The 18,167-nt window shown below is 52.2% G+C and overlaps 3 protein-coding genes across 5 annotated transcripts in view; 1 reads left to right on the forward strand and 2 right to left on the reverse strand.

Moving 5' to 3' along the window:
* Window positions 1–1,035: 1,035 nt before the first annotated feature.
* On the forward strand, window positions 1,036–7,246 carry Ca9 (carbonic anhydrase 9). Of its 2 annotated transcripts, none has more exons than XM_042697521.1 (11): window positions 1,036–1,384; window positions 2,336–2,365; window positions 2,542–2,712; window positions 2,867–3,009; window positions 3,091–3,183; window positions 4,390–4,456; window positions 5,562–5,719; window positions 5,915–6,050; window positions 6,184–6,210; window positions 6,590–6,671; window positions 7,018–7,246. In XM_042697521.1, the coding sequence occupies exons 1-11, from the start codon at window positions 1,051–1,053 to the stop codon at window positions 7,082–7,084; spliced, it is 1,308 nt and encodes a 435-aa protein (XP_042553455.1). In that variant the 5' UTR covers window positions 1,036–1,050; the 3' UTR covers window positions 7,085–7,246. The 2 variants fall into 2 exon arrangements, with proteins under 2 accessions (XP_042553455.1, XP_042553462.1); XM_042697528.1 differs by having other exon boundaries at window positions 1,051–1,384; window positions 7,024–7,246.
* Window positions 7,247–8,374: 1,128 nt separating this feature from the next.
* Window positions 8,375–16,655, reverse strand: Tpm2 (tropomyosin 2). Of its 2 annotated transcripts, none has more exons than XM_042697360.1 (9): window positions 16,335–16,655; window positions 15,897–16,022; window positions 12,287–12,420; window positions 12,075–12,192; window positions 11,912–11,982; window positions 11,373–11,448; window positions 11,139–11,201; window positions 10,558–10,627; window positions 8,375–8,529 (listed from the first exon to the last, which is right to left on the reverse strand). In XM_042697360.1, exons 1-9 carry the CDS (start codon window positions 16,446–16,448, stop codon window positions 8,447–8,449), a joined length of 855 nt encoding a protein of 284 aa, XP_042553294.1. In that variant the 5' UTR covers window positions 16,449–16,655; the 3' UTR covers window positions 8,375–8,446. The 2 variants fall into 2 exon arrangements, with proteins under 2 accessions (XP_042553294.1, XP_042553285.1); XM_042697351.1 differs by lacking the exon at window positions 11,373–11,448 and adding an exon at window positions 11,689–11,764 and having other exon boundaries at window positions 16,335–16,647.
* Tln1 (talin 1) overlaps window positions 12,896–18,167 on the reverse strand; it is a 48,325-nt gene continuing 43,053 nt past the window's right edge. Inside the window, exon 54 of the mRNA XM_042697297.1 lies at window positions 12,896–12,906. The gene's annotated coding sequence lies outside the window, so the exon portion shown is untranslated. The remainder of the gene's footprint in view (window positions 12,907–18,167) is intronic.

An 18,167-nucleotide genomic window follows, 5' to 3' on the forward strand; every position in this document is an offset into this window, starting at 1 on the left:
GCATGCCTGAGGCCCTGGGTTTGATTCCTCAGCACCACAGAAGCAAAAAGAAAAAAGCCGGAAGTGGCGCTGTGGCTCAAGTGGTAGAGCGCTAGCCTTGAGCTGAAGAGCTGAGGGACAGTGCCCAGGCCCAGAGTTCAGGCCCCATGACCGGGCCCCCCCTCCCCCCCAAAAAAAGAATTAGATTAACAGAGGTGGCAAAAACTTGGGAGGAAAAAAAAAAAAAAAAAGATGTGCTCTGTTTATTCATAGAGCACTTGCTTAGCATTTATCTGGTCCTAGGTTTGATTCCCAGCCTCACAAAATAAAAGTTCACCAAAAAATGAATGATGTAACTTGACTGAGTATGAGGGAGAGTAGCAGAAAGAAAAGTCTCTTGGGTAGGACTTTGGAGCAACTTGGAAGTCAGCAGGTGATGTGGGGCATACTTTGGTAGACAATCAGAGTCAATGACGGAGGAGGAGTACAAAGATGAAAAATCCCTAAATTGAGTTTAATCAGAGTCTTTCTCATGCAGATACTCAGCCTCCCATTCATGTTTTGCTTCCTGCCTACCTGTCTTCCAGTCCCCCTACTCATCCTCAGGCTCCCCCAGCACCCTGCCCTGCCCCTTTACCTGCTCCGGGATGCATACAGGGCTGCTTCCCCTCCCAGCCAGACAACACAGGAGCCCAAGTTTCTCTGTCTTCCCCCTTCCTTGCCTAGGGCTGGGAAGCAAGCCAGGGTTAGCTGAAGCTGGCTGGTAAGCAGTTGGGTTGTGCCAGGGAGAGCTTGTATAGTGCCAGGTGGTGCTAGGTTCCACGCTGAGCTTATGACCCTGATAACCTTCTGCTTGCACACACACCTGCCCCTCAGCCCCTACCCAGGCTTTGGTATCGGGGAGGGGGCACAGGGCCAGGCAGACCCACGGGACTTTGGCTCCATCTCTACAGAAGGGCACTCTGTGAGTCAGCCTGCTCCCCTCAAGGCTTGCTCCTCCCCCACCGGCTCCTGTTTCCGATGCACGTACAGCCCGTACACACCGTGTCCTGGGACACCCCAGTCAGCCGCATGGCTTCCCTGTGCCCCAGCCCCTGGCTCCCTCTGTTGATCCCGGCCCCTACTGTGCAATTGCTGCTATCAGTGCTGCTCCTGGTGCCTGCCCATCCTCAGAGCCTGTCCTGGATGCAGGGGGATCTCTCCTTGGGTGGAGGTTCATCTGGGGAAGATGATTCACTGAGCGAGGAGGATCTGCCCAGTGAAGAGGATGAACTTGAAGAGGTGGATCTACCTGGTGAGAAGACACCTGAAGTTAATCCTGAACCAGAAGATCCCCTGCATTTAGAGGATGTGCCCACTATTGAAGCCCCCAGGGATACTGAAGAGGCTCACAGGGATAAAAAAGGTAAGTGGTCGCCCACCTCCAAGTCTAGTCTTTGGCAGTTCATGCCCCCACCCTACCCCTCAGTCCTGGATTGCTCATTCAGAGAAGCAGCCTGCACTTTTAACAGCAGCCCTTCCAGGAGATTCCCACACTACTAGCCCCCTCCTCCCTTTCAGAGTGAGGAGATGGCCAGAGAGAAGAAAAAGTGAGGTGTAGCTGGAAGAGGGAAAGTTAGGGGGAGATTGGAGGAGAAAGATGAGGAATGTGCAGAGACAGAAAAGTGGAGAAGGAGGAGCATGAAGGGAAAGGAGGGAAGGTGGAGGAGAGGGTGGGTGGGGTACCAGCGGCAAGGCAGGGAGGGTCTTAAAGATCACCTCATTCTCAGTCTGCAAGGGAGAAAGTGAAGCTAGGAAGAAGGAAACCACATGTGGAGGAAACCTGGAATCTGAACTGCCAAGTCAGGAGCGTTGGGGAAGGAGGTGGAGATCAGAAAGGGAGAATGAGGAATAATAAAAGATATTTAGGTCTGGAAATTTGAATCCCGCCTCTCCCCCCCCCCCCCCCTCCGCGGTAGAGTCTCTCAGACAAAACACCCTTAGTGTCTGCAAACTGGGGGCCGGTCGCACTGCCCTTGGCTCTTCCAGCTGTGGGGCTGCATTGGCTGCCCTCCGCTCTGCTCCGCACCTGGCCCATTTCAGGCTTTCTCCAACCCCCGCCCCCCCCCCCCACTTCTTTTTGGCGGTACTTAGGGTTTGAACTTGGGGCCCGGTAGGCAGCCGTTCCACCAATGAGCCACACCTCCCCGCTCCACGTCAGGCATTTCTGTTCCCTGCCATGCCCCGGTAGAACATCCGCGCGTGTGCGCCCCTTGTACGTGGGGCTTGTGTGTGGACAGGGGAACTGGTCTCGCTCTAGCCACAAGGAACGGACCTGGCTCTAAGAGGTGCCTATTAATCCTTGTCCTTTATGCAGGCGATGGTCACAGTCATTGGCGCTACCGAGGTGAGACGCCCAGCTCTGCACAGACTCAGTCTGGGAACCCCACTCTCTCCCGCTCTGTCCCAACACTGGTCCCGGGCGGCCCCCTCCCGTCCCCACCCACTTCCCTGATCTCCATTTTCTGCCCCAAGCCTTGGGGTCCCAGTGATCACACTTCTCCACCAACTCTCTCGCGTCAGGCAGCCTGCCCTGGCCCCAGGTGTCCCCAGCTTGCGCGGGCCGCTTTCAGTCCCCGGTAGATATCCGCCCCGAGCTCGCCGTGTTCTGCCGCGCCCTGCAACCTCTGGAACTGCTGGGCTTTGAGCTCCCGCCAAGCCCGGAACTGAGCCTGCGCAACAATGGCCACACCGGTGAGGGGGTCTTGGGCGGGGCGTCTGGGGCCTGGGTGGGACAAGGCTAGACTTCTCAAAGCTGGGCAAACTGGCAGAACTTGGAGGCTGGGGGTTAGGCTGCCTCTCATGGACCCGCCGGGCAGCGTCTGGCTCACCTGCTGCTCCCACACAGTCCAGCTATCTCTGCCGCAGGGGCTAACGATGGCCCTGGGTCCCGGGCGGGAGTACCGGGCCCTGCAGTTGCACCTGCACTGGGGCACTTCCGATCGCCCGGGCTCTGAGCACACTGTGGACGGTCACCACTTCCCTGCTGAGGTGAGCAACCAGCTGGCCCAGAAGGGACAAAGGGCCATGCCCATAGATAGGGCTCCACTCTGACTTTCGTGTCCTCTCCAGATCCACGTGGTTCACCTCAGCACTGCGTTCTCAGAAGTTAGCGAGGCCTTGGGGCGGCCCGGAGGCTTGGCTGTGCTGGCAGCCTTCCTGCAGGTACCAGGGGGTTGGTGCAGCCTGCCTCTTCAGCACTCTCTCCGGCCTCAAGCCATCAGCCGCATCTACAGAGTTACCCACCCTGAGGCAGGCACTGGACCACACAGAGGAAGTCCACAGCCAGTGAGGGAGGCTGACAAGATAGACGTTGCAAAGTAGTCTAAAAGTGGGGTTCACTCCAAGTCTTCACTAGTGGGAAAGAAAAGGAACGCGGAAAAGAGTATGTTTAAAGACTCAGAATAAGATCCGTTTGCAGAATGGCAGATGCAGTAGGCTGGACACAAGGACTTTTGTTTTTGTTTTTGTTTTTTTCTCCTACTCATTACTACAAAATGCAGTAATGATCAACAACTACTTGAGGAGGTGAGATACCTGCTTGGATCCCTTGTCAATGGCAGGATTACAGAACCAAGCGTTCAGATAAACGCTTCAGAAATGGCATGTCAGGAACACACTCCTAAAGTCAATACAGAGGTAGCATAAGTACAGGTGCATTACAGTGTTGGGGGGGGGGGGGGGGACGGGGACCATGGAGTGCATGTGGAGGTAACGAGGAGTGAAAATCTAAAAATTAGCAGGGCCAGTATCATAATAAATGACACACTACTACCACTTTCTCCTCCTCAAGTTTGCCACTGAAAATCAGTCCATCAAGCTGTTTGCAAAGCAAGAATAATAGACTTTTAGCTGAATATGATGGCTCATACATATAATTGGGAGGCAGAAATGGATAAGATTACAGTCTGGGATCAGCTAGGCAAAGAGCAAGACCTCATGTTAATAAGCCAGGCAGAGTAGTTTGTGCCTGTCATCCAAGTTACACAAGTACCAATAGGAGGATCAAAGTACAGGCCAGCCTGGACCAAAATACATACATGCACACATGCATACATTCATGCATACATATATACATACATACATTCATACATACAGAGATCCTATTCCAATAACTAAAATGAAGGACAATTTGGAAGCATGGCTTAAGTGGTAGTATACTGGCCTAGCAAGTATAAAATCCTGAGTTCAAACCCCAGTATTGGGGGGATGAGGGGGAGAAATAGACTTTGAGTAATAAGGTTCTATGTTCTCTGAGCCTTCTCATAGGTGAGTAATAGGGAAGAACTATGAGAAACACACTGCATGGTCAGGCCTCCAGCTATGACCCTAGATGAAGGTATCAATCTGCCATGTATTGTCATCCCCTAGGAGGGCCCAGAAGAAAACAGTGCCTATGAGCAGTTGCTGTCACATTTGGAAGAAATCAGTGAGGAAGGTCAGTTTGTGGGTTGCTGTTAGGATGGAGAGGGAGGGTTGAGCTGTGAACTGGCTTTGATTTTGAAAATTGTGAAGCTGACCAGTGGCAAACGGGAACAGGCAAACTACTGCTCACAGGCTTGATGGCTCAAACCCTAAAACCAACAGAAAAAAAATCAGAGTAAAAAAGAAATAGAAATATAACAACAACAACAACAACATAGTGCCTGGAACTTCAAGTTAAATGTCTTGGAAGTCTTTTCAGTCAACCCAGATCACTTTAAATGTCACTCTGCTGGATCTTTAGATCTTTGCTAAACTGGCAAGAAGAGTGCCTTTGGAATTTTTGTGTCTACTTTTTATAGTTATAAATATTAAGCTTATTTACAAGTTATTCAGTCTTTCTCTGTGTGTGTATGGTACTGGGGGTTGAACCCGGGACTCCAATTTGCTAAACAACCACCACAGCAAAGCACTCTTCCACTGAACTATAGCCCAAGACTCATTTATTTTTAATTTTTGTTGCTCATGGGACTTGAACTCAGGGCCTAAGGGCTGTTCCTGAACTCTTTTGCTCAAGGCTAGTGCTCTACCACTTTGAGCCACAGTGCCACTTCTGGTTTTCTGGTGGTTAATTGGAGTCTCATGGACTTTCCTGCCTGGGCTGGCTTTGACCTCAATCCTCAGACCTCAGCCTCCTGAGTAGCTAGGATTACAGGCGTGAGCCATCAGTGCCCAGCTCTTATGTTTATTTTTTTCTGGTAGTACTGTGATTTAAACTTAGGGCTTCACACTTGCTAAGCAAGTATTCTACACTTGAGCCATGTTTCCAGTGGTGTTTTTCCTTTTTAATTCACTTCTGGAATAAATCAGTGGTCTACCATCTTTTGTTTGTATGCAAAATAAGAGTGAAGACTGAGTAAGGTCTCCAAGCTCTCTTCTCTGAGGCCTCTTCCACTCCTTCTGAGTTATGTCTTGCCGGGAGTTATGGAAAGGAGTCACTGAGAGTGAAGTAGCCACCTCAGGGAGTTAATTGGTTGGGGGGTGAGGGTTAAAATCCTTACATGCCAGAGCTTCATGGGCAAGCTATCCAGGTGAGACACCAACACAAATCCTGTCTACAGGCTCACAGACTATGATCCCAGGACTGGATGTATCTTCACTGCTGCCCTCTGACCTCAGCCGATACTTCCGATATGACGGTTCCCTGACGACACCCCCCTGTGCCCAGGGAGTCATCTGGACTGTTTTTAACCAGACAGTGAAGCTGAGTGCAAAGCAGGTAAGGCTGGGCATGATACAACATGCAGGAGGTGCAAGGGTGAGGGGATGCAGGGTAAGATGATGACAGATCCATGGGCTGTGTAGGGGGTTGGAGTAGATGGAGGATGGCCCTGAGCGCTGGCTGGTGAGGGGGCCTGGGACTGTATATTTTTTGCTATGAGTCGATCTGTGCTTTCTATCTTGCCTTCCCTAGCTGCACACCCTCTCTGTTTCTCTATGGGCATTTCCTGACTCCCGGCTACAAATGAACTTCCGAGCCACACAGCCTTTGAATGGGCGAATGATCGAGGCCTCTTTCCCCGTTGTGGCAGACAGCAGCCCTGAGCCAGGTATAGCTTTTGGGGTCCCACACTGTCATATCCTGCTATACACAAGTCCCTTCTCCTTCTATGTCTTTATTATGCTTGAGTCTGCCACTGGTGTTCATAGTCCCCAGCTCTAATGTTTCCTTTTTCTCTTCAGTCCACGTGAATTCCTGCCTTGCTGCTGGTGAGTCTGTGTCCCTCTTGTTCCTGTTACTGGGGAACACCCCTTGGTAACATTCAGCCCCAGAGGCTAGTCAGACCAACTCTGCTATTGCACCCAAATCCAAGATGATAGTCATGTATTGTGACCCCAGTGGGGATTTCTTGACTGTCCCCAGGGCTTAGTGGAGAATGAAGTTCTAGAAATATCCTAGCATACCTCTCCCCAAACTCCTCTTTGCCCTAGCTGTTAGAAGGAAATGGTGATTTATTCCTTCTCATGTACTTGCCCCATTCCCAGCTGGCCTCTTCTGGAGATTTAGATGAGGCACCACCACTGAAGGGGGCTTGGAGGGACCCATGTGGGCCATGGCCTTACTATGTACCTTCCTTCTCTCTCCTAGGAGACATCCTGGCCCTAGTTTTTGGCTTCCTCTTTGCTGCTACCAGCATTGCCTTCCTGGTGCAGATGAGGAGAAAACTCAGGTATTTACTAAACCTTCTCCCAAACTCTGGACTTTATGCAACTTTCATGCAAATAAGCTCATCTAGGTCCAGTTTTCTGATTACCATTTCTTTCTTTTCTTGTGTGTGTGTAGTGGGGCTTGAACTCTGGGTCTGGGTGCTTTCCCTCAGCTCTTCAGCTCAAAGCTAGCACTCTACCACTTAAGCACTACTTCCAGTTTTCTGGTGGTTTATTGGAGATAAAAGTCTCACAGACTTTCCTATCTGGGCTAGTTTTGAACCATGATCCTCAGATCTCAGCCTCCGGAGTAGCCAGGACTGCAGGCGTGAGCAATGGGTGCCTGGCTGATTACCATTTCTTGTATAGACAAAGAAGTGGGACCAAAGACGGTGTTGGCTACAGCCCAGCAGAAATGGCAGAAACTGGAGCCTAGAGGCCTTGAACTTGGAGGATATTCAGAGAAGCCAGCTGAAAATTCTGAAAGAATCTGGAAATCTCATCCCAGCCCTTATACAATTCCAAGAAATTGTTTTTCTTCATATTTTCCCCTTAAACCACTGCAATGGAATCTTGTACTGCTAGGACAAGACTGGATTCAACTCTCAGATTCTTCTTTTTTTTTTTTTTGGGGACAGGGTCTTACTAGGTAATGCCAGGTTGGCCTGGAACTCATGAGTCTCCCATCCCAGCCTCCTGTGTATGCTTCTACCTTTAGCCCTCTGGGATTATTTTTACAATGTTTCTAATAAAGTATGTATAACAAAGTTATTTTTGTTCTTCAAAACTGGGGTGGCCTTTTAGTTTGTTATTGCTATTGTAACAAGTACCACGAACTTCCTGGTCTTTGACTCTTGTAGTTCTAGAGGTTAGAAGTCCAAAAGGGGCTTAATCCTGGTGTCAGCGTGTTCTTAGGGCAGAATGTTTCTTGGCCTTGTTTAAATTCTAGAAGTCATCTGTGTTCTGTGCTTATGAGTCCCTCCTCATATCCCTCTCGCCTCATTTCCATGGTCATATCTGGTTATTGCCTTTGGATTTGTTTTTACTCCTGATCCTATCCTCTTGTCTTTGCCACCTATGTGTGCTGCCACACCTGGCTCTTTTCTTTCTTTTGTAAGATTCCTTGTGATTCCTTTGAACCTGCTCTGTTAACCTAGGATGATCACATCTCTAATCCTTTACTTGGTCTCGAAGGTGCTATTTCCCAGTATACAGGGTAGACATCTGTGGGGAAGGGGAATTATTTTGCCCATCTGTTATCTACAAAGGGGCAGGTGTAACTGGTATTGTTGGAGTGGCTTTGTATGCATGCATATGTGTATGGAGAAGCAGTATGTGTTGAGAGGTGGGGTAGACTATGCTAGACTTAAAATCACATTGAGAAGCCAGATGCAGTGCCTTATACTTGCATTCTCAGTTATTCAGAAGGCTAAGGATCAAGAGGACCACAACTTGAGGCCAATCTGGTTTTTAAAAAAGGCAATAAAAAATCAAGACTACCTCAACAAGCTGTGTGGTGGTTCATTTTGTAATACTGGTTATGTGTAGGTAGGATTGTGGTCCAGGTTGGCAAAGGCCAAAATCATGAGACCCTATTTGAAAACTAAAGCACAAAGGGCTGTGGACAGAACTGAAAAGGAGGTCCTACTGCAGAGTCAAAACTGGCCCTATTCATTTAGGGCTCATTCCAATTTTACCACTGAGCAAAGACAGGCATTAAAGGTCCTGGGATGCTGGTATCAGCTCTTTTATTGGGGTGAGGCAGCCGCTGTAGCCTGTGTGGAGGCAGGGCTGGACCTCACAGGTTGTTGAGTTCCAGCAGGGTCTGGTCCAGGGTCTGGTGAATCTCCACGTTCTCCTCCTTGGCACTGGCCAAGGTCTCTGTGAGGGGAAGCAGCATGTGAGCAGGGGGAGGGAGACACGGACAGGGCATGATCACACAGACATGGAGGAGGTTAGGAGACACAGGAAGACACAAGCTTTCAGGGACTTGAGGGTCCCAGGGCAGGAGCAAGTGGATGGATGACCAAAACAGACACAGATGCTTCACTTGAGGCCTTAGGGTCAAGCAGGTGGGATGGGGAGGCCTTGTATCACAAACTGAATTTTCCCCTCCTCCTCAGAAAGGTTTGGAAAAGAAGGAAACAGAAGGTCTAACAAAGACTGTGCCAGGAAAGAGAGGGTCAGACAGACAGAACAAAGGCAGAAAACAGACCTGCAGCTGCAGTGAAAGCAACAGTGCTGACCTCCAACACATTCCCGAACTTCATTCCAGACCTCTCATGACCTTCTTGCCCTTCCTTTGTACCTCACTGTCCCGTCTGCCTTGCAGTTATTCTGTTAGCTCCTGGAGCCCCCGCTAAGTGTCCTGAGCCAGCGACAGAACCAAAGGGGTGAGAGTGCTGGAAGGGGTCCCACATGCAGCCGTGAGTTATAGGGGAACAGATTGGGAGTGCCGTGCAGAGGTCACACTTTTGTGGGAGGGCTCAGTGCAGTGCCAAGTGTCACAAGACAGTGGGTGAAACCAGGGCATCAGGTGGAAACTAGTGCTTGGTGGCAGTGATGGAGTGCTCTGTGGAGGTATGAAAACAGTATGGAGACCAAGTTCAGAGTTTATTAAGTAGCAGAGAGGGGTGGAGGCCAGCCAGTGGAGGAGACAGTGGATAGAAGAAGGAAGCCAGTGCCAGAGTGGGTGTGAGGTGGTGGGGCCTCTCCCTAGGCTGCCCCCAGCCTGGCTGTGCCAATCTGTCTTTCTCTTGCCTGTCCCTTTCCCTGAGAGAGAATGGAAAGAGGGAGCGAAGAGGGCCAAGGCGGCACATGGTGCTCAGAGAGAGGTGATGTCATTGAGTGCGTTGTCCAGCTCCTCGCTGATGGCCTTGTACTTCATCTTCTGTGCATACACTTCATCTGGGGGGAGGGTTTCCACGGAGGGGGACCAGGTAGGAGTGTGGGGAAAGGGAGTGGAGGGAAGGAGGACAGGAAGGAGAGAAGGTGATGGAAAGAGAGAAGAAGAATCAGAGACAGAATAAGAGACAGAGGCCAAAGAAAAAGCCAGACAGCTGTCAGGGCTCCCTTCTCCCCTTTCTCTGTCCAACTCTCTCCTGTCTCCTGTTCTCCAAAAAGCTTCTCCCTATAGAGCATCAGCCTACATCCCAAGAGTCTGTGGGCATGGTGCGCTGGACAAGCAGGCATGCTTGCTTAAGTGAAATAAGAAGGGAGTTTAACCAGAAAGGCCAAAAGTCCTAACTGGAGATACACCAGTGCTTGCCTGAGAAAGCCAGACACAAGAAATGTGGGTGTAAAGTTATCAGAATGAAAAGGAAAGGTATAACAATACTGTTGATAACAGGAAAAGAATCACAGACTTAGAAAATACCTGGATGTCTGTTTTTGCCAAGGATAGCTTAAAGTAGTAGATCTTCCACTAATGTCATGCAAAGTCAGACACTAAGTCAGAATAGCTTTCTATTCCATAAACAAGTCTTGGTGATATGATTGTATAGTACTGCCCATGGAAATAGCCATTTGTTAGACCAGGGCTGCTCCAAGTGTGGCCGGAAGACTAGCAGAATCGGCATTACCGATGGAGCTTGTCAGAAATAGCAATTCACCAATCTAAAGTCAGCAAGCACTTTGGGGAACCTGTGGAGTTTTTTGAACCCAAGGTTTCCCAGAATTCTACTGCTGAGCTGCACCCCAGCCCTCAAGAGCAGGTCATTTTTGTACATGCTAAATTCTGAGAAGCAATGGAGTTGATGTACTGTACTCCCCTACCATTCCTTGAATGGTAGACCTAGCCCAAGAGAGGGTGTGGAGTCCAGGGTGCTTGATCTAACCCTAGTTTATGGGATGGGGAGATAAGAGACAGGCTGAGAGTGACAGCGGTGTGGAGAGGACTATCCCTTTTACCTTCCAGGTCATCAATGGTTTTCTCCAATTTGGCCACAGATCTTTCAGCAAATTCTGCTCGGGTCTCAGCCTGGGAATAAAGGTGAGATAAGGGATAGATGAGATGAGGCAAAGAATTAGGCCCGCCCAGAGAGTTCCACCTTCCCAGCTGGGGATAGGGGCTCAGGCATGTGGTTACTTGGGAAACAGAAATCAGGGAATTTTAGCTTGAGGTCAGCCAGGCATAAAAGTTTGTGAGACTCCATCTTAATCAATGATTGAGCATGGAGTCACATGCCTATCATCCCAGCTATAGGAAATACATAATAGCTGGGCACAGTGGATGCCTGCATCCCCAGTGACCCCAGGAAGTACAAACAGAATCACAGCCCAAGCTTGCCTAGGCATAAATGGAGACCATCCCTTGAATATAACCAATTCAAGCTAGAGGCATGGCTCAAGTGGTACAACACAAGTGTGAGGCCCTGAGTTCAGTCCTTAGTACACAGACAATCCCTATCTCCCCAAATTCTCTTGCCACTGGTAGTCTCTACCAGGAGAGGGTAGCTTGAAGGAAGACTGGGAGCTGAAAGGTTTCTCACCTCCTTTAGCTTCTCCTCCAGCAGTTTGATCTCCTCTTCGTATTTGTCCTCTTTGGTGGAATACTTTAAGGGACATACAGATGCCATCAGCACATCACCTCCTTGATCATTTATCCACGGAGCCCTCAGGCTCCTCCTCACCTTGCCTCTGTTGAGTAGCCCACCCTCCCTGCCTTGGCCCTCCCCTCCCTCCCCTGTAGGACCCCATCCTCACTGCCCCTCTACCCCCTCTACCTTGTCTGCTTGGGCCTCCAGTGATTTCAAGTTGTTGGTAACAATTTTCAGCTCTTCCTCTAGGTCCCCACATTTACTGCAGGGGTGTGTGGCAGGGTGAGGTGTGAGCGCGCAGGGAGGCGACAGTGAGGGTGGCACAGTGAGGAAGGGGTGGAGGAGAGAAGAGAAGAGCCAAGTGATGAGAGTGACAGCAGGCAGAATTCAGAGGCCCCGGGCCCTCCCTGGACCCCTACAGGTAAGAGAAAGCAGCTGGAGATGCTGAAATGGAGGAGAAGGTGAGCCAGGAAAAGGTGCCATTGCCCAGAGAGGTCACTACCTCCTCCTCTGAGGCCATCAAGGACTTGAGGGCCTGGTCCATGGTTCGAAGTTCCTCCTCCAGCTGCCTGGCTCGGCTGGGGGCATCAGGCATGGGTTAGAGGACAGGATATGTCCCTATGGCCCCTATGGCTTGGGAAATTGCCTGTCTATTATGCAGGGTACCCCATAGCCATGGACTCAGGCCAAGTTCCACTGGTTGCCCCCCGCAAGGGTCTCCTCACCTCTCAGCCACCTCAGCTCTCTCTTCTGAGCGCTCCAGCTCTCCTTCTAGGATCACCAGCTTCCTGGCCACCTGAGAGAAGTGGACGAGAGAAATAGGTAAGTGGTGATCACTGGGAATATACAGCACTTGGGAGTAGGAAGGCAGGGGGCCATGGTTCTCACCTCCTCATATTTGCGATCTGAGTCTTCAGCAATGTGCTTAGCCTCCTTCAGCTGCATCTCCTGCAGCTCCATCTTTTCCTCATCCTTCATGGCCCTGTTTTCGATGACCTTCATTCCTCTGAGAGGCAGGGAGAAGGGTATGTGGGTTAAGCACCAGCAGAGACAGGTTCCTTCCCCAGTCCTTGATCCACTCCTCAGAACCCCATGCCCACCTCTCGCTCTCATCAGCTGCCTTCTCAGCCTCCTCTAGCTTTTGCAAGGCTGTAGCCAGGCGCTCCTGTGCACGGTCCAGCTCTTCCTCTACTAGCTGAATGCGGCGGTTCAAAGAGGCCACATCTGCTTCAGCCTGTAGATCAAAAGAGGTCAAAAAGTCTTTGTCTGCCTTGGGTGAGAATCAGACAAGACTCTAGAAGATGGTAAGATTCTCCTCAGGAGGAATCTAGGCTCCACTGGATGTTGGTGGCTCATGCTGTATACTAGCTATTCTAGAGGCTGAGATTTGGAGGATTCGTGGTTTGAGGCCAACCTGGGCAGAAAAGTCCTTGAGATTCCATCTCCAAAATAATCAACAAAAGCCAGGATGAAGGCATGGCTTCTGAGTTCAAACTCTAGTACCAGTAAAAGAAGGAAGGAAGCAAGAAAGAATGAACCTAGACTCCCTCGCTTCTAGACTTACAACCTGATTTTCCCCTAACAACCTTCTGCTTACTCAGTGCTCTAACCCCAAACCTAGATTCCTTGACCATCTCCACACCACTTCTGTGGGCCTCTTCTGGTACTGTGTGTGGTGGGTGTCTTCAAATGCTGAGGCAGACCTGATTCAGAGAAGAGCCTTGCCCAGGTAAGGGGGTTAGTATCAGGTCAAGCCGACTTCAATGTTGCTAAAAATGGCCAATCACAGAATCAAGCTCAGTGATGTCAGCAGTTGCCAGGCAGATTCCCAACATGGGATCCAAGCCAGGTCTACAAGGGACGCTCATGGCTCTAGCCAGGGGCTTCCTGCCAAGGCCAAGAGACAGCTGGGGGCAGTGTAAGTGACAGATACTCAGTCTCTGGTCTTGCAATATGGACGCAAAACCTCAGACCTTTTGGAGAAGGTCCACGAAAACTAAGGATACCCTGAGAGAAAGACACAGGGCAGGATTGGAGGTGTGGCTCAAGTGACAGAGCACCAGACATGACCAGAAAACTTAGACCAATCTAGGTTCAAGTCCTGGCACCAAAATAAATAAATAAAAATACAAGGCAGATGGGCTGGGAAGGTAGCTTAGTGGTAGAGCGCTTGCCTTGCATGCATGAGGCCCTGGGTTCGATTCCTCAGCAACACATAAGCAAAAAGAAAAAAAGCTAGAAGTGGTGCTGTGGCTCAAGTAGTAGAGTGCTAGCCTTGAGCTGAAGAGCTGAAGGACAGCGCCCAGGCCCAGAGTTCAGGCCCCACGACCGGACCCCCCCCCCCCCCGAAAAAAAATACAAGGCAGAGCAAGACCAGCTTTCACAAAGGAAACTAAGAGCAGAGTGTGGTTTAGTGTTAAGAGCACCGGCTTTGAGTCAGACTGTCTCTTTGGGCCACAGATCAAGCACCCAGCACTTGTTATATGAACCTTGGGCAACTTATTTAGCTTTTCTAATCCTCAGTTTCCTCCTTCATAAATTAAGTTCCTACTCAAGGCTAAGGTAAAGTAGTACTTCTATTACTCAATAAACAGGATGATAAAAACAAACAGGTTCTCTAGCTCTACAGATCTACTGAATTGAGATCCAATGGGGAGAGGTCTTGGGAGTCGGTCTGTCTGTCTATCTATCTGATGATAAGGTAATGTATGGAGATCATGAAATAACACACAAGAAACACTTGGGCACACTGTTTACATAAAGCACACACTCAATAAATGTTAGATGGCCCTGTTTTTCCCTCAAAGATAAAGATACAAGCTGGGTGCTGGTGGCTTACTGCTATAATCCTAGCTGCTCAGGAGGCTGAGATTTTAGGATCACGGTTCAAAGCCAGGTGGGGCAGGAAAGTTGTGAGACTCTTCCAAATAAACTACTCAAAAAAGCTGGAATTGGTGCTGTGGCTCAACTGGGAGTGTGCTCACCTTGATCAAAAGCAGCTCAGGGACAGCACCCAGATGCAGGGTTCAAGCCCCGAGACCAGCAAAAAAAAAAAAAAAAAAAGATAAAGATACAAAGACCTCAAAGAGGTCTATGAGGGAAAAAGAGGACCAGTGTGTATGGGAGCGGAGCTGACTGGAGGGTGGAGCTTAGTGCAGCAATGGGGACAGAGGGCATATAAGGCTGGTCCTGGAGGCACTTCAGGGCAGGAGAAACAGCACCATATATAGAAAGTGGATTATGACTTGTTGTTCAGGTGCCTACAGTACCTGGAGCTTGGCCACGTAGAGTGGCAAGAGACTATTATGGGCCCAGGGCCCAATGACTCAGTGTGGAAAGACTGTGGGGAAACATTGGTATGGGGAAGAATGTCTCGGGGTACAACTCTAGAGATGAGATTCTGAGACTGGAGACCTGTTTTTGTGGTGGTTGGGGTACACATGACTGTCAAGTCTGGGAAATCCTGGGGTCCTCATCACAAGATTGACATTCACCATGACAGCTCTCTAACCACAGGATAGGATCTACCATTCCCCTCAGGACAAATAGGAAGTAGGAGAGAAGGGAGAAACTGAGGAACTGTGTAAGTTAATTACTGTGCCCAAGGTCATACCATAAATCTGAGCTGTGTTTCCTATCCACTCCTGGCACTATTACTCTGCTTCCCAGGCTCTGTCCTTGGCCCCTACCCCGCCAGCCCCCACCCAGCTCCTTGGGTTTCCAGTCCTGCCTCCAGCTGCACTGGGCCTTAGTTATTTATAGAGTGTCAGATGCCCAGGGTCGTCTTTGCTAGCAGCTGCAGGTCAGTTTTCTCCCAAGTGCCAGGGCTGGTGGAGAACCTAAAGTGGAGGCTGGAGGTCAAAGCAGCCCAACCCTGGGGGTGGAGGGTGAGGAGAATGGCCAACACAAACAGGAATGTCATCTCTGATGCTGAGGCCATCACAGACTCCTCTTAAATTTAAAACAAACATGAGTGGAAGACAGAAAGGAAAACTGAGACAGGGACTCGTGAAAATTCCACATGCAAAATCATATTTCCTATTAAGGTAAGGGTTGGGAATGGCAAGTAATAGAGGTGTCTGATTGGGATTGGGGGGGTGGGCAGACATCTCAGGGTAAGCAGAACCTGCCAAGGTAGCAGCTTTGGCAGTTGTGGCTCTGTCCCTCTGCCCGGCGGCCTGGCACAGACCCGAGGCTGACAGCTTAATGAGGGTAAATGAAGAGCCTAGAACCTGAGCTGAGGCCTCAGGGCACAGCAGGGCTGCTAGAGCCAGAGGTCAAAGCTAGGGAATTTCTAATGGCTTCTTAGGTGTGTAACTCAAGTCAGGGCCTCTTTGTGGGATCCCTTGCCCTCTTTCTGCCCCCTACCATCTCATACTCTCTCACACACCCCAAATATAGCCACAGTTTCCTCTCATTTTCAGCAGGATTAATTGAGGGAGATGGTAAATTCTCCCACCCCCACCCACAGGATGACTCATGAGTTGATCACTGTACATTCTAAGAGCTGGAACCAGAGGGAATTACAATGCTAAGTCCTAGGGGGAAGTGGTAGGTGGTTTTGATTTACCCACTGTCCAGATTGTGTAAGCCTGCCCTAGCTGGGGTTAAGGAAAGGAAACACGTATGTTCTGGTGCTGGGGAAGTCCCCTTTTTCTCTTCTAGCCCCAGCCTGGACCCATCCCCGGTGCCTCCCAAGTCTCCACTCACATCGGTGGCCTTCTTCTCGGCCTGCTCCAGTTTCTCCTGGGCATCCTTCACTGATTCAGAATACTTTTCCACCTCGTCTTCTGTCCCCTTTAGCTTCTTCTGGAGGGCCTGCTGCTCTTCCTCCAGCTAGGGAGAGGACAGTTGGTCAGCCAGGCCTGGGTAGGAGCCCAGGAAGTAGAAAAGAGTGGTCAAGGTGCTAGGAGATATTTGGAGGTGTGGGGGGGGGGGGGGGAAGAAGGATAAAAGAGGGGACACCCAGTTGGGGAGGTTGTGGAGTTGTTAGGATAGTTTCCAGCCCCGAAGGACAGGAACCACCATTGCAAGGACAGGAGTGGTAACTAGGAGCTCTCCAGGGCCTTGAAGAGTGAAGCCCAAGGCTGGGGGCCAGGGCTTGTCTGAGGCGGGGAGAGGCTGGCTGTACGGGAGGCAGGACCCCACCTGCTTGCAGCGGTCCTCCGCTTGCTTCTTGTCTGCCTCGGCCTGCTCGGCGCGGTCGATGGCATTCTCCTTGTCCAGCTTCAGCATCTGCATCTTCTTCTTGATGGCGTCCATGGCTGCGGTGGGGGGTGGGCCGGCCGAAGGGCGGTGAGGACCGGGTGGATTGGGCTAGCTGCGAGGACCGGGCTCACGGAGGCCGGATCGGGAAGACCCAGGGGGACTGGGATGTCCCCGCCGCGCCGGCGTCTAAAAGGCGGGGAGGGACCGGGCGGAGCCGGGGACCTGGACCCTCCCCCACCGCGGCCCAAACCTTGTAGGGGCAGAAGCAGCTCGGCCCGGCCAGGGGGCGCGGCCGCCCCCTGCGCCCAGCCCTCGGGGCCGGCCCCGGAGCCCCGCCCCTGCCTCCTCCCCCTCCCCCGCAGCCAGCCGTCGGAAGGCAGAGATAGCCCACCGCGGAGCAGTCCTGGCCGGCGGAGGGGAGGGGACGCTGGGGCTGGGGGCTCTGCGCGTCCTGAGTGACAGCCGGGCTCCGGGGCAGCTGCGGCTGGGGCCCCGGGGCTATTTCGGGGCGTGAGCTCACGGCAGCTGCCTAGGCCCAGGGACCCGAATGTCCTCCCCCACCCTCAGCTGCAGCCGCAGCCGCCGCTGCCCTTAATTTAGAAGTTTCTAGTAAATCCCCCCCCCTCCGGATTGAATGTCTCTTGGGAGGGCGAATCGCCTCCGTGCCTAGCGTGCCTCAGTTTACCCGACATTCCAAACTCCAGATTTGCATTACCCACGTGTTTAGGGGTAGCAGTCTCAGCGCGGGCTTGGGGAAACTGAGGCAGAAGGCCTGCTGCCCCCACCCCCACCCCCAGGGCGTCCCTTCTCAGCTTCAGCCCCTGGAGCCAGTCCCTCCCCCGCCCCCCTTTCTCGCGCGCCTGGCAGATCGGGACCCAGCTCCTAGCCTGCCCGCCCCACCCCCCACGTGCCCCGCATACTTTCCACGCGCCGCCGGCGGCGGGCGGGACCAGGCGCGCTCCCCGCCCCCACTCCCACCCGGGACGCGTCCTCCCCGCCCCCTGGGGCTCCGTCTGCCCCCCCCCGCCCCGCCCGCCGCCGCTCCGCGCCCACCCCCCCCGTCCCCGCCCCTCCTCCCAGCGGACGCGGCTCTCCTTCCCAGTGGGCCAACTTTACGCCGAAATTTCTTTTCTGCCCTTTTTTGGGATGTTTCCCCGAGGGGAGGCGGAGCCGGGCTGGGCGGAGGAATGGGGGCTGCGGGGCGTCGGGAGCCCGGGGCGGACGTGGGTGTATGGGGGGGGAGATGAGATCACCCCCCAATCCGAGACCGCACTCGGCTCTGCGACCCGGCCCTCGGGTTGGGAAGTCTGGGGCGCGGGGCTCCGGGCGGGTCTGTTTTCTGTCTCCCACCCCGGGAGGGGGCGGAGGGCGTGGGAGCCCTGGGCGGAGGGGTGGGCGGCGGAGGGCGCCTGGGGCGCGGCGGGCTGCCTGGACCCGCCTGCTTCACGTACAGACCTGCGGACCCCGCACCCCATCGCTTTGTGTTCCTCAACCTCCGTGCAAGGCCACGGGCCGCTTCCGCCAGGAGCCGGTGCTAGGTCCGGGTGGGGCGGGGTGGGGCGGATATTGGGCTCTCACCGCCCTCTATTAATACTGAGGGTCCTGCGTCTCCTGAATTAGGTTCTTCTTCGAAGTCGGCTTTGAGCCTGCCTTTTGCCGGGCTTCCAGTTCCCAACCGACTCTTTAGTTCCCCACCGTCAGCTGGTTGCGTTGGCATTGCTGCCCATGTGCTCTGTTGCTCCCCATCCCTCCCCCCCTCCTTAAAGCAAATAG

This window comes from Dipodomys spectabilis, unplaced genomic scaffold (genome assembly GCF_019054845.1).
Source record: "Dipodomys spectabilis isolate Male_0828 unplaced genomic scaffold, ASM1905484v1 ptg000006l, whole genome shotgun sequence".
Classification (NCBI taxonomy): Eukaryota; Metazoa; Chordata; class Mammalia; order Rodentia; family Heteromyidae; genus Dipodomys; species Dipodomys spectabilis.

Excerpts from the sequence above, each read along its gene's own strand:
- Ca9 (XM_042697521.1), top strand. The coding sequence starts at position 1,051 with ATGGCTTCCCTGTGCCCCAGCCCCTGGCTCCCTCTGTTGATCCCGGCC. Across the intron at positions 3,010-3,090 it reads GTCACCACTTCCCTGCTGAG|ATCCACGTGGTTCACCTCAG; the intron begins GTGAGCAACCAG and ends TGTCCTCTCCAG. Across the intron at positions 6,672-7,017 it reads CAGATGAGGAGAAAACTCAG|ACAAAGAAGTGGGACCAAAG; the intron begins GTATTTACTAAA and ends TTTCTTGTATAG.
- Tpm2 (XM_042697360.1), bottom strand. The coding sequence starts at position 16,448 with ATGGACGCCATCAAGAAGAAGATGCAGATGCTGAAGCTGGACAAGGAG. Across the intron at positions 12,193-12,286 it reads GCAGCTGATGAGAGCGAGAG|AGGAATGAAGGTCATCGAAA; the intron begins GTGGGCATGGGG and ends CCTGCCTCTCAG. Across the intron at positions 8,530-10,557 it reads AACCATTGATGACCTGGAAG|AGACCTTGGCCAGTGCCAAG; the intron begins GTAAAAGGGATA and ends TTCCCCTCACAG.